Raw genomic sequence first — 14,168 nt, 5'->3', positions numbered from 1 at the left:
CAGGCACAGATAAATCAGTTGAAGGAACTGATGGATGTGACTAATAATCTGCTATCAGTAACCTTTGAACGTTTACAGAAAATGGGAGAGATGGTGCACAACTACAGAAGAACTAATTTTCTCTGATTCCTGATAAAAATTCTGGAACAAATCCTTAAAGGATGGAATATCTACAAAACGAAGCTATGATCACAAAGAGCCAGCATGGTTTCATCAAGAACAGGTCATGTCAGGTCAAAGGGTAGGGCAAAAGGTTAGGAAAATGTTGTAGCTGTAGTTTACTTGGACATTAGCAAAGCATCTAATAAAGCCAGGCCATTCTTGTGGAAAAGATGGTGAGAAATGTGCTGGACAACATTATAGTTTGGTGAATTCAGGATCAGTTGAATGATCATTAATATATTGATATATTAATATATTAAATATCATTAATATATTGATGTCACTGGGGAGGGAGGTGTCTAGTGCAACGTCCCAGGGTTCTCTTCTTGTATCAGTGTTGTTTGTCCTTCGAATCTTTGTTTGCTAAAAATGTTAAAGGCATAAATGTCATACTTCTCAAATTTGCAAACAATACAAAGCTGAGGATAGGTAACATATTTGATGAAAAGAAAGAAAAATATTTTGATAGGTTAGAATTTGTGGCCAAATGAAATATAATAAGGATAAATATAATATCTTACATTTGTGTTGGAGGGGAGAGAAAAAAGAAAGAAAACAAACCAAGATGTGAGGGGTATGATTTTCAGACAAACAGAGTGTGTGCCAACAGTGTGAAATGACAGTCAAACAGTGCTGTTTTAGTCTACATTAGGAGAGGTGTAGTATCCAAAATTATTCCAATAAAAACTAGGGGTGCCACATTTTAGAGAGAATTTGATAAGCTGAAGAGAAAGTTATCTAGAGAAAGGTTACTAGGATGGAGAAGGGCCTCTCTGTTATACCATACAAAAATTAGTTGACGAAATTAGGTATTTAGCCTGGAGATTAAAAGACTCAGGGAGAATCTATAGTTATCTTCATGTGTTTGAAGGGCTGCCGTGTGGTAGTGGGATTTGGTTTTGTCTGCTTGACTCCTGAGGACAGAACTAGGAGCAATGGATAAAAGTTGTGGAGAAGCTGATTTTGGCTTTATGTAAAGAAAAACTCATTCATAATTAAAATGGAGTGAGCTGCCCCTATAGGTAGCATGCTTTGCCTCACTTATGGGTCTTCAAGAAAAGGTCTAGTGACCACTTATTGGCAGTGTGGTAGAGTGGATTCTTTGTCAGGTACCGGTTGAACTTGATGCTCCCTTCCAACTCTGACATTCTGTGATGATAAGATGTGCACATTTTCTTGAGAGTAGGGACCAGCTCTTCAACTTCTTTTACGTTTCTTATAATACTTAAGTTAGTGGAATGGATATCTGTAAATATGTGATAGGAAGATCAAGAGTATTGATTTTGTCCTTGTTCCCAATTGACACTACTCCGTGGACTGAGATTGAAATTGGTAGTGTATAGAGTATCTGTACTTGGTATTGGAGTGTGAAAGGCTAGATATTCCCGTTGCATTTTATTTAATGCCTACAAGATAACAAACAACATTTTTAAATGGTTTGGAAGTGCAGTCATAGTCAGTGTAGGGAGTAGTGAGTCTATCATATTATTGTAGTCATCTTCCCCAGAATTTTACCAAGGCCCACAAATGTATTTGCACAAAAGATTGTGTATGCATCATAAAAAAAATTCCACATAGTTTGTGCATGGATCTGTCTGATTATCCATCTCTCGATTTTGTGCACGGATCCCTCTGATCATCCATCTCTCGACTCCATGAATTTTCTCTGGCTGTCTCCCATGCCTGGAATGCTCTCTCTCTTCTACCCTGACTACCGACCTACGTGACTTCCCTTAAGTCCCAACTAAAATCCCACCTTTTCAAGAAAACTTCACTAACCCCTCTTCATTATAGTGCTTTCCCTCTTTCAATTATTTCCTATTTATCCTATCTTCCCCATTAGAAAACTCTTTGAGGTCAATGACTGCCTTTGGCCTCTTTTTGTACCCCAGCACTTAACACAGTGCTTGGCACACAGTAGGCACTTAATAAATGTTTTTTGATTGATCATGTTTGTAGTCTTAAAATATCCTGCAAGTAAGAAGCAATTCCTTCAAAGAGTCTTCTCAAGGAAATGTGGTTGTATAATGTGATGCCTAAACTTGTATATAAACACCAATAAATTTTGTGTAAAAAAAAATTATTTATGTAGAAACTTTTGTTCTTAGACAGCTGCTCAGGAAGGAATCATACATGCATATGGAAATGGAACACCATTACCATCTAAGGACTACTGCATGCTATATAATCCCTATTGGACAACTCTTCCTACTACAATAGAAAATGCAGTAAGTAGATAATCTATGAAAATGAAGATACTGAGAGTGAATTTTGATTAGTTTTATAATATGCAGGGCCAATAGCAATTTATGGTGGGTAAGTAATGATAAAGAGTGATTTATTTATTTCATTCTCTTGGCTATAATAAAACTGTAGTCTGTAGAAACATCAGTTTGGGAGTTTCTTATAATTAGCTATAAGAATGAATTTAGATCAAATAGTCTGATTTGCAAGACTGATGTGTCAAACCAGTACTGGTTTCTTATCAAGTAGGGCCTTTTGGGGGTGGGGGGAGTGGGGTATTAATTACCATGTAAAGTAAAGATATTTCTTATATTTGCAGACTTCATTTAGTTTGGAGAACCTGACCACACCACTCTGCAACCTTTCTGACATTCCTTCCCCTGGAATAACAAACAAAGTAGTTGCAGTATCATGGGGCACCTGTGAGTTTCTGGAAAAAGCTAAGATTGCACAAAAAGGAGGTGCTAAAGCATTGTTGGTTGCCAATGGCAGTTTACAAGTAAGTATGAAAAAAATAAGCAAAAAGCAAAACCTGAAAAGCAGTATGTACAAATGACTACAATAACCTGAGGTGAAAGAATAAAAATCAGTTCATCAGTTAGCATTTATTAAGCACTTAACTATGTGCTTACATTGTGCTAAGTATTGTAAGGATACAAATAAAGGCAAAAACATTTCCTGCCCTGAGACAGCTTTTTTTTGTTTGGTTTTTTTGTTTTTTTGGTTAGGCAATGGGGTTAAGTGACTTGCCCAGGGTCACACAGCTAGTAAGTGTTATGTGTCTGAGGCTGGATCTGAATTCAGGTCCTTCTAAATCCAGGGGTGGTCCTCTATCCACTACACCACCTAGCTGCCCCGATGGAAGGTATTCTTAAAGGAGAAAGCTGTAGTGGCTGGGGATGGGGAAACCAAGAAAGGCTTTTTGCAGAAGTTGCATTTAGTGAATGCTATATTACTTTGGCCCCAAAATTTGGCCCAAAAATGAGATATGAAAACATACCTCGCTCCCTTCTTTTTGGAAGTAGAGGACTCTGGGTGTGTAATACCATATATACTATCAGACTTAGTTGACATATTGGTTAATTTTGCTGAACTGCTTTTTTTTCTTCTTTGTTATTACAAAGAATCTGTATGAAGATTTTGTTATATATTTATTGTTTCTTTGTTTCTGTCTTTAACTTATTTGGAGCATGTGACTAGTAATGGGATCATGGCATGAAAAAAGTTATGAACAGTTTAGTCATTTTTTTCTACATAATTCCAAAGTGATATCCAGAGCAGTTAAACCAAATTTACAGTGTTATCAGTAGAATCACCTGTCTTCCCATACCCCCTCTACCATTGACTGTTCCCATTTATTTCTGCAAAATTACAGTGTGAGAGAAAATATCACAGTTGTTTTCATTTGAATCTATCTTACTATTAGTTATTTGGAGTATGTTTTCACATGGTGAAAGTATTTTATCATTTGCAGTTTTTAAAATCTTCATGTCCTTTGATCACCTATCTACTGGGAAGTGGCTATATAGTAATATATATTTGTACATAATCCCATAATCTTGAACATTAAACTTTTATCAGTAATGTTTGATGCAAAGATTTTTTTCTCACTCTAGTTTCTCTTCTTATTCCATCCTCATTTATTTTACTTATGCAAAAGTTACTAAATTTTATGTAATTGAAATCACCAATTTTGTCTTTTATAATATCCTTTATCCTTTGGTTAATAATTCTTCCCCTAGCTTCAGTTGCAAAAGGAATTTCCTGTTATTGTCTTCTAATTTTTTTTAATGATTTGACCTTTTAAATTCAGGTCACATAACATTTTGAGCTATGATGAACTAAACATAATTTCTCTCAAATCCCTTTCCATTTTTCCCAGCAGTTTCTGCCCATCCCCAACACCCTCCAAAAAAGTAATTTACATTCTTGGGTTTATTAAGTACTGGGCTTCTGTTTTCAATTTTTTGTTTATTAGTTTTTTTGTTTTTGCTTATCTAGCCTGTCCCATTGATGTATTTTAATCAATATGAAGTAGTTGTAATGACTACTGCTTTATAATTTGATGTCTAGTAATATTATGCTCCCTTCATCTGTGTTTTTTCCCACAGGATTTGCCTTATGAGTCTAGATTTCTTTCTTCCTCCTCAAGGAATTTAGTTCATCTAGTTTGAAAAAAATTATCTTCTCAGTAATTTTCTTGGCAAATCCCTTAATCTGTGAATTAATTTAAAATAGTATTATTTTTAATACATTAGCACAGCCCAACCATAAACAATGAATATTTCATTTATTTAAATCTCCTTTTATTTCTATTGAGTGTTTTGAACATCTTTTATTAATGTGAATGTTGTGTATGTGTTCCCAGATAGTCTATGCATTTTGTAGTTATTTTGAATGGGATTTACTATTTTTGTTAAAATTGTATGAAAATGTCGATTGTGTGTGTATTTAGTTTGCTTACAGCCATTTTGCTGAAATTTCTAATCCTTTCCAATAGTTTGCTGATTCTCTGGGGTTTTCTAAGCATACATTGTGAGCATTTTTACCAAATTCCTTGACTAACTTTCTCCACCTATTTTAATGCTTGTGGAATCAAGCAAATTTTATATAAACTGAGATTAATAAGGTTATTTCCTTTTTACGCTAGTGATTTGGTATTTATATTATTAAAACTCATGTACAGTATTGGTAATCAAATTGGGGAAACACTTATAGTTTCAGTACTTCTGTTTCTAACATTCTAGTACAACCTCATTTCCTAAGAATAATAGTAGTTCTCCACTTTGTAAAAGGATTTTGCTCAGCCTGTTTCATTCTCCATTGTAATCATAGAGTACAGATTATAATAATATTTTTTGGTACACAAGAATTTTGATGATTACAAAATACAGCATTTGGCCCCAGAGTATGTTCATAATTTCAAAATTCTTATCTACCAGAGTAATATAGATTATAATTTCCATTACATTTTAATGCTCATTTCTCTAAGATCATTGAGTATGAAGTTTAAAAAAATTTGGAATCAACTCTGTGTATGATGTAAATATGTTTTTGTCATAAGAGAATTTGAAGTTACTTTTTTGAAGTTTTGTTTTTTCAAAGAAAATTATCATTTACATAACATTTCATTAATATTAACAAATAACACACAACACAGTGGTGTGGCACTCAAATTGTAAAGCATTTTTGCTTAATGATTTTTAATCAATTGCTTATTACTTCTTTACTTCAGATATATTTTTGTAATACATTTTCTTTTTTAGTTTCCTCCAACAGGAAACAAATCCGAATTTCAAGATGTGAACCTATTGATTGCATTTATGACTAACAAAGATTTGAGAGATATGCACCAGGTAAGTTAGTTATATTATAGTGTATATTTTTAATGCCACTGAAATCTAATTTCAATAGCTTTTTTTTTTCAGTTCTGTGATATGTGATGATTGAGGTAATGTGATATGACATAAATAAGAATGTTAGGTATGTCAGTAGATAAAGCACTAGATGTGGAATCAGGAAAACTTGAGTTCAGGTCCAGCTTCAGACACTTTCTAGCTATGAGACCCTAGGCAAGTCATTTACCTCTGTCTGCCTCAGCTTCCTCATCTGTAAAATAGTGATAATACTAGGACCTGCCTCCTTGGCTTGTTGTGAGGATAAAATGAGATAATATTTGCAAAGTGCTTTGCAAACCTTAAAGTGCTATATGAATGTTAGGTATCGTTAATATTATTATTAATGGAACAACAAAGAATCCAGAGTACCAAGCCTGGAGTTATTCACGCTGTGTTTGAAAAAACTCTCACTTGATTTGATCATTCCTGCTACCTGTCATCCTATATCTTTTTCCTTTCGTGGCTAAACTCTTTGAGAAAGCCATCTGCCTTTGATACCCCTACTTCCCTTCTTCTCATGTGCTTCTAAACCCTTTGCAATGTGACTTCTGATCTTATTATTCAACCAAAACTGTCATCTCCAAAGATACCATTGATCTCTTAATTGTCATGCAAGTCCTTTTCTTAGTTCTTATTCTCCTTCACCTCTTCGTGCCATTTGACAGTGCATGCCTTTTCTTCTTGGATACTCTTTCCTCCGTAGGCTTTTGTGACACTTCTCTCCTGGTTCTCCTCTTATTTATCCAGCTGCTCCTTCTCAGTATCCGTTGCTGATTCTTCATCTATGTCATGCCCACTAACTGGGTATCCTCCAAGGCTCTGCCCTGGGTCATCTTCTTTTCACTCTATTATTATCTCATTTAGTAATCTCATCATCTCCCATCGGTTCAATTATCATCTCTGTGCAGATGATTCCCAGATCTCTATATCTATCCGCAGTCTGTCTACAGAGCTGTAGTCCCACATCTCCATTGACCTCTTGAACATCTCCAACTCGATGTTCCAAAGACATCTCAAACTCAATGTGACCAAAACAGAAGTCCTTATTTTTCCCACGTTTTCCGTCATAGCTCTCAAGGGTACTACCATCTTCCCAGTCACTAGGCTTACAACCTTAGTGTCATCTTTGATTCCTCACTCACACCCCACATACACAAACCACTGCCAAATCTTGTCATTTGTGCCTTCACAACATCTCCCATCTGTATCCTCTTCTCTCCATTAATACAGTCACAGCCCTAGTTCGGGCCCTTATCACCTTCCACCTAGACTTCAACAGTTGCCTCTAACCACTCAAGTCTCCTTGTTTCAAGTCTCTTCTTGCTCAAATTCATCTTCTGCTCAACCATTAAAATGCTATGTTACCTTCCTAACTCAATAAGTTCCAAAGGCTCTCTCTTACCTCCAGTATCAAACATAAAGTCTTCTACATGGCATTTAAATATCTTCATGACCTGGGCCCCTTCTATCTCTCCAGCCTTCTTACATCTTACTCCTTTCCCAGTACTCCCAACATTTCCCTACTTGCAGTTCCTCGCACATGACAGATTCTCTCCTGGCTCCATGCCTTTGCATTTGCTATCCCCTATGCCTGCAATGCTCTAGTCTTTCACCTCTGCTCCTTCCTTTTTCTTACTTCCTTTAAGATTCAGTTCAAATCCTACTTTATGTGAAAGGGCTATTCCCATCCCTCCAGTTTCTAATGTCGTCCCCTTTCGGATTGCCTTCATCCACGCTTTTGTCACCCATTAGAATGCACACTCCTTAAGAGCAGGGACTCTATTTTTTTTTTTTTTGCCTTACTTTGTAACCACTGCACTTGACTCAGTACCAGACACATGGCTAGCCTTTAAATGCTTTTTGACTGACTGAATCCTGGCTCTGCCCCTTAATCTGAATGACTTTGGGCAAGTCACTTAACTTCTCTGGGGTTCAGTTCCTTACTTATAAAATGAGGGGCTTGACTTAGATGACCTCTAAGATTGATACCAGTTCTAGATCTGCTATCCCACGACTTTTTTCCTCTAATACTTTTTGGCCAATAGCTTAAAACCTTCCTTAGAACAGTTTTTAGACTTTCACTTCCATTTCACCCATGCTTTTCATGGACTTCTTGGATGATGTGAGGCACTTGAACAAGTGATAGCTATATTATCAAGTCCAAAATTTTAGGGTGATTGTCTTCTCAGCTCAAATGAACTGAAAAGGACTAATAATAGTAACTGGAAGAGAAAGCCCAGGTGGCCTGGTGCTTAGTAGTGGCACAGAATCTGCATTTCACCTCCTCTTTTTAACCAAATTGAAGATTCAATAAGAGTAGGAGAGATTGTTGTCTTTCAGATAGAGGGAAGGGAAAATCCAGTCATTCTCCAGGTCTTGAAAATTCATGAAAGGCAAGATGGACAAGTTTTTGACCAAGGAAGACAATAATGCTGTTAATGATCCAGGCAAAAGCAATTCTGACTACAGAAAAATGTTGTGGTAGGATGAGCAAGAGGATTTGTTCTTTGTATTGGAAATTGTGACAATCCTTATGAATGACTATCCTAAATTTAAACATGCAATCCTTTTTTTTACTGGCTTTATTTATGCTGGTCCATCAATAGTAAGATATCTGCCTTATAGCTCCTAAGGAAGATGCTATTCTTTTTCTTACAAAATGTTTGAAGTAGATCTTAGTCTGTGAAAAGTGGAAGTGGGCAACAGATTTTAATGCTTCTTGGTCACATTGATTTGAATTAGTTTATAAGTTTTCACTGCAGAGTAAAGGTATGCACCTGTATACACACACACAAGGAATTTCAGCCACAGATTCTTTCATATATTCTCATTCCACATTTTAGCGTTTTTGTATGTCAATGAACATTCTATATTAAAAGGTTGAGCTTTGCAAAGCTTTCAGTGTTTGTATTTTGTAAATTGTAAATTGTATTTTGTATTTTAAAATGACGACAGAACTATGCAAATAATTCTATAGCTCAGAATAAGTTTGAAACTTTGCCATTCCTTTTGATAATAGGAATGATACTGTCCCTGAGAGCAACGTTCTAAGGGCATCATAAGTCTTATCTTTTGAAAACTTTAAATAAAAGACTTTGCTCTTTGGGGAAAAAAAAAGAATAGTTATAAGCATTTCTCTCTTCCTTGCATTTTGTGAGTTGCTTCTTCATTTGCTTTTTATCTCCTACTTGGCCACTATTTTATCAAAATATGCAAATCATTGCAATCTGGCTGAAAATATTCATTATGGTAAAATTTCAAGTTATAGCATCAGTAAGGTAGGTATATTGAAAGAATATGGGGGAAAGTAACTTTTTCTTTTTTTTTTATCAATTTTTTAAACATTAATTTATTTATTTTTAGTTTTCAACTTTCACTTCCACAAGATTTTGAATTCCAAATTTTCTCCCCATCTCACCCCTCCCCCCACCCCAGATGATGTGCATTCTGAATACCTCTTCCCCTAATCTGCCCTCCCTTCTATCACCCTCCTCCTCCAAGCATTCTTGATGAAAAGTGACTTTTTCTTAACGTGTTATGTGATTAGACATTGTAGCTACACTAGCCAATGTAGCTTGATTAATTTTTAGTGGCAGTAGTGAAACCTGGTATCTGCCCTGAGAGATTGGATCTTGGCTCCCATACTTACCAGCTATGTAACCTTAAGCCAATCATGTAACATCTCACAGCCTCCCTTTAGCTAAAAAATAGTGACTTGCACTACCTATTTCAAAAGGTTATTGTGAGAAAAGCACCACATAATTGTGTTATTTGTTATATATTACCAAACTTGTTAATCTACTCATTGACATGGGGGCTAGGAACCTTAACTGCTTTGAAAGGAACTACCCATGCTTTGGGAACTCTCCTTAAACTCCTTAATGTTGTTGCCTTCCCTTTGAGACTCCCTCCAGTTTGTCCTGTATAACATCCTGTGTCTTCATACCAAACTGATATCTCTACTGAAACAAGTAATCCATTTTGAGACCCATTCTCCAGTTGAAATATAAGATCAATTAAAACAATGTAAGAACATAGACCCTGAACTGGGTAACTTCAGATACTGGATCTGGAAAAAGATTGACCCAGAGAGACATATTTTTTTTAAATAATGAATTTATTTATTTTTGCTTTTCAACATTCACTTCATAAGATTTTTAGTTTTAAAAATCCTCTCCCTTCCCCAAGATAGCATGCAGTCTGGTATAGGCTCTATTTATACATTCATATTAAACATATTTTCACGTTAGTCATGATGTAAAGAAGAATTAGAACTAATGTGAGGAACCGTGAGAAAGAAGAAACAAAACAAAACAACAAAAGAAAAGGAGAGCAAATAGTATGCTTCCATCTGCATTCAGACTCCAAAGTTCTTTCTCTGGACGTGGATAGCATTTTCCATCGTGAATCTTTTGGAGTTATCTAAGATCCTTGCATTGCTGAGAATAGCTAAGTCTGTCAAAGTTAGTCATCATAGAACGTGGCTGTTACTGTGTACAATGTTCTCTTGGTTCTGCTCATTTCACTTAGCATCAGTTCTTATGAGTCTTTCCAGGTTTTTAAACAACATATTGTAGGATTGTGGCTCTTAATCTACTCTGCTATCCACTTCCATTTTATGGGAGAGTCATCCATTCACAATTACAGTTATGATTACTCTCTGTGTCTTTCTCTCCATCGTATTTCCCTCCTGTTTATGCTTTTCTCTCTCCTTTCTCTCCTCACTAGTTTTGCTTTTGACCACTCAGTCTACTCTCCCTTCTATCAGCCCCCTCCCTTTTTTTCCCCTTTACCCTTATTACTTCTTCTCTCCCTTCTATAAACCCCTTCTCTTTTCTTTTCCCTTCCCCCTCCTATTTCCTATAAGGTAAATTAGACTTCTATACCTAAATGATTATATTATTCCCTCTTTGAGCCAAATCTGATGAGAGTAAGGTTCAAACAATGCTTATCTCCCTCCCTCTTTTCCCTCTACTGTAATAGGTTTTTGTCCCTTTTCATGTGATATAATTTACCCTTGTCTGCCTCCTCCTTTCCTCTTCTAACAGAACAATCCCTTTTCACCACTTAATTATATTTTTTTTATCATCACATCAAAGTCAACTTATACACATGCTCTCTGTCTATGTATACCCCTTTTAAAAGTCATAATAACGATACAGTTCTCAAGAGTTACAAGTGTCATCTTCCCTTGTAGGGATGTAAACAGTTTGCCCTTATTAATAAGATGTTGATTTTTTTTTTCCTGTTTACCTTTTTATGCCTCTCTTGAGTCTTGTATTTGAAGATCAGATTTTCTGTTGAGCTCTGGTCTTTTCATCAGCAAAGTTTGGAAGTCTCCTATTTCATTGAATGTCCCTTTCCTCCCCTAAAAGATTATGCTCAGTTTCATTTGGTAGTTGATCCTTGATTGTAATCCAAGCTCCTTTGCCTTATGGAATATCTTATTCCACACCTTGCAGTCTTTTAATGTAGTAGCTGCAAGGTCCTGTGTAATTCTGACTGTCATTCCATGATATTTAAATTGTGTCTTTCTGGCTGCTTGTAGTATTTTCTCTTTGACCTGGTAATTTTGGAATTTGGCTACAATTTTCCTTGGTGTTTTCAATTTGGGATCTCTTTCAGGTGATTGGTGGATTCTTTTGATAACTATTTGACCTTCTGGTTCTGGGACCTCAGGGCAGTTTTCCTTGATTTCCTAAAAGATACTGTCCAGGCTCTTTTTTTCAATCATGGTTTTCAAGTAGACCAATAATTTTGAATTGTTTCTCCTGGATCTATTTTCCAGGTCAGTTCTTTTACCAATGACGTATTTTACATTTTCTTCTATTTTTTCTTTATTTCTGTTTGACTGATCTCATAGAGTCATTAACTTCCACTTGCCCAATTCTAATTTTTAACAAATTGTTTCCTTCTATTAGATTTTATACCTCCTTTTCCATTTGATCCATTTTATTTTTTAAGGACTTCTCTTCAGTGAGTTTTTATGCCTCCTTTTCCATTTGGCCAATTGTATTTTTTAAGGACTTGTTTTCTATAGTCAATTTTTTCCCTCCTTTTCCAAGCTATTGACTGTCTCTTGCATACCTCTCATTTCCTTTCCCAATTGTTTTTCTACCTCTCTTGTTTGACTTTTAAAATCCTTCTTGAGTTCTTCCAAGAAGGCTTTTTGGTCTTGAGACCAGTTCATATTCCCCTTTGAAGTTTCAGATGTGAGTATATTGACAGTGTTGTCCTCTTCTGAATTTGTGCCTTGATCTTCCCTGTTCCCATAATGAGAATCTATGGCCATCTGTCTGTTTCTGCTTTCTGCTCATGCTGTTTGCCTATTTCCTATTTAAAGTTGGGCTCTCCTGCTGGAGCAGAGAGGTCACTGACTCAAGCTTCTTGTGCTGGGAATCCAGGACCTGGTCACTGGCTTTGTGTGCTAGGGCCTTAAGTGCTGGCAGCTGGAGGCTGTAGGGGTCCAGCAGCTTACCTGGTGATGAACTGGAGTCAGCAGCACTGGAGCTCTTGCGGTGAGGATGGGGGTGGGGTGTCAGGCCCCTGGAGGACACCTGCTCACCCGGCGTTCTTTAAAGCACTTGAATGTTTGGCTTCTGGAGGATGTCTGCCAGCCTGGAGTTGTGCTGAAGCACCAGGAGATTTTGCTGCTGGAGAATGCCAGCACACTTGGTGGTTTTCTGAGCTGGTGTTTACCAGTTACCCTGCCTGTGCTAAGGCACTGGGGGGACGGGTGTCCTGGTGTTGGTGTTTGCCTGCTCTACCATCCTGGGGTTCATGATCTCCCCCTGGTTTGCTGAGGTGGGGCTTGCTCCTGTTTTGCTGGGACACTTCCTGTCCTGTACTGCTCCCCCTTCCCCAGAGCAGGAGGGGCCTTTCCTGTTAATCCCCCTAGCTTCCTGGGCTACAAGACTGCTGCACCCCATCTTTCTGCTGGCTCAGCTGTTCCAGGGTTTTTCCTGGATATTTTATGGGCTTTCAGAGGTCAATAAGGGAGGGTAAGAGCAAATTACTTCTTACTCCACCATCTTGGCTCCTGGAAGAGAGAGAGAGAGAGAGAGAGATTTTAGCCACCATTTTTAATGTATCACACAAATATAATTATGACTCAAAGGAGTGGCAATTATTCACTACTATTTTAATCCATAAGAAAGGTAATAGGAATCTGCCCTCCAACTGAAGACCTGTATCCCTGGGTAACACCTTGGATAAGATCTGTGCCTCCATCCTGTCAAAAAAGACTTAGTAATTGGAGTACAAGGAATGAATGTATTAGCAGGGGTCAAAAGGGCTTCCTACCTATTGATGACTGCAAGGAGCATAATTTCTGATTGTAATCCAACTTGGATGAAGCCAAACAAAAAGAAATTGTGTGGGGTGATCTGCATCAATGTGACTAAAACTTTTGACTCAGTGCTCTAGCTAGAGCTAAGATGGGCCAGTTTGCACAATGAGGTGATTGGTGTTTTACGGAGACTGCTCAAGTAGTCGGACTTCTGTCCACACTAGAGATAACCTTACACTGAGCATTGACATCCAGGCAGTAGTAAGGTAGGGTTGTCCTCTTAGCCTTATAGTTTTGAATCTAACCCTAGAACTAATAATCCATTACCTGATGAAGACAGCAAATTGTAGTACAGGAAAATTAATGTCCTGCTGCATGCTGATGACTTAACCATAGTAGCTGATACCTTATGCTCTCTGAGCAAAATGCTGGACAACATGAATAAGCTGGCCACTTGGGCAGGACTACATTTTAATGGGACCAAATGTGTGTCCTTGTTAATTGATGGCTGAGAAAAGGAGGAACTCTCCATTCAATTCCAAGTGCAGTCAGGAGATTTCAGTGATGTTCAAAGAAAATGACTACCCTTACTTCAGAATCACTGTGGATTCCACAAACTCTTCCAGGGACGTAATAACTAACACGACCAGAGTTAGACCTTGTGGATTAGTTGAAATGGGCTCCCCAGCAGAAAATAGACATAGTAAATACTTTAATCTTACCCTGTATCTCATTCTATCTTTAAAACAGTGTGAGCCTCAAGAGTGCCTTCAATCTCTTCACTAGGACAATTTAAAAAGATGACAAGAGATAACTATACCACACCCAAAGACCCAGTATTGAGCCTCTGTACCTCCCCTATAAAATGGGAAGGCGTACCTTTAGGTATAGCAGCAGATATTGGACAGATGGTTCATGGGGTGAGGTCAATTGATATGGGTCGGCTCTCCCATTATTCCCTCAGCAGTACAGTAAGGAATAGAATTAAGCACTGCCTTCAGCCAGAAGATCTTGCCATTTGTTAAATGGCTCTGGAGAAGTTTGGAAACAAGGGCACAGCAGCATCCAACATCTAG

The 14,168-nt window shown here is 37.2% G+C and overlaps 1 protein-coding gene and 1 pseudogene across 2 annotated transcripts in view; both read left to right on the top strand.

Annotated features, from left to right (window-relative positions):
• Positions 1–14,168, top strand: part of SPPL2A (signal peptide peptidase like 2A) — a 69,557-nt gene that overhangs the window by 16,774 nt on the left and 38,615 nt on the right. For both annotated transcript variants that reach the window (XM_027840839.1, XM_027840838.1), the window contains exons 2-4: positions 2,271–2,390; positions 2,726–2,905; positions 5,673–5,762. In XM_027840839.1, coding sequence (XP_027696640.1) covers positions 2,271–2,390; positions 2,726–2,905; positions 5,673–5,762 — 390 coding nt within the window. The remainder of the gene's footprint in view (positions 1–2,270; positions 2,391–2,725; positions 2,906–5,672; positions 5,763–14,168) is intronic.
• Positions 7,900–8,490, top strand: LOC114027019 (annotated as a pseudogene).

Source organism: Vombatus ursinus, unplaced genomic scaffold (genome assembly GCF_900497805.2).
Source record: "Vombatus ursinus unplaced genomic scaffold, bare-nosed wombat genome assembly UNPS02014848.1, whole genome shotgun sequence".
In the NCBI taxonomy this organism is placed as follows: domain Eukaryota; kingdom Metazoa; phylum Chordata; class Mammalia; order Diprotodontia; family Vombatidae; genus Vombatus; species Vombatus ursinus.
This window is presented reverse-complemented; position numbering and strand designations above follow the sequence as displayed.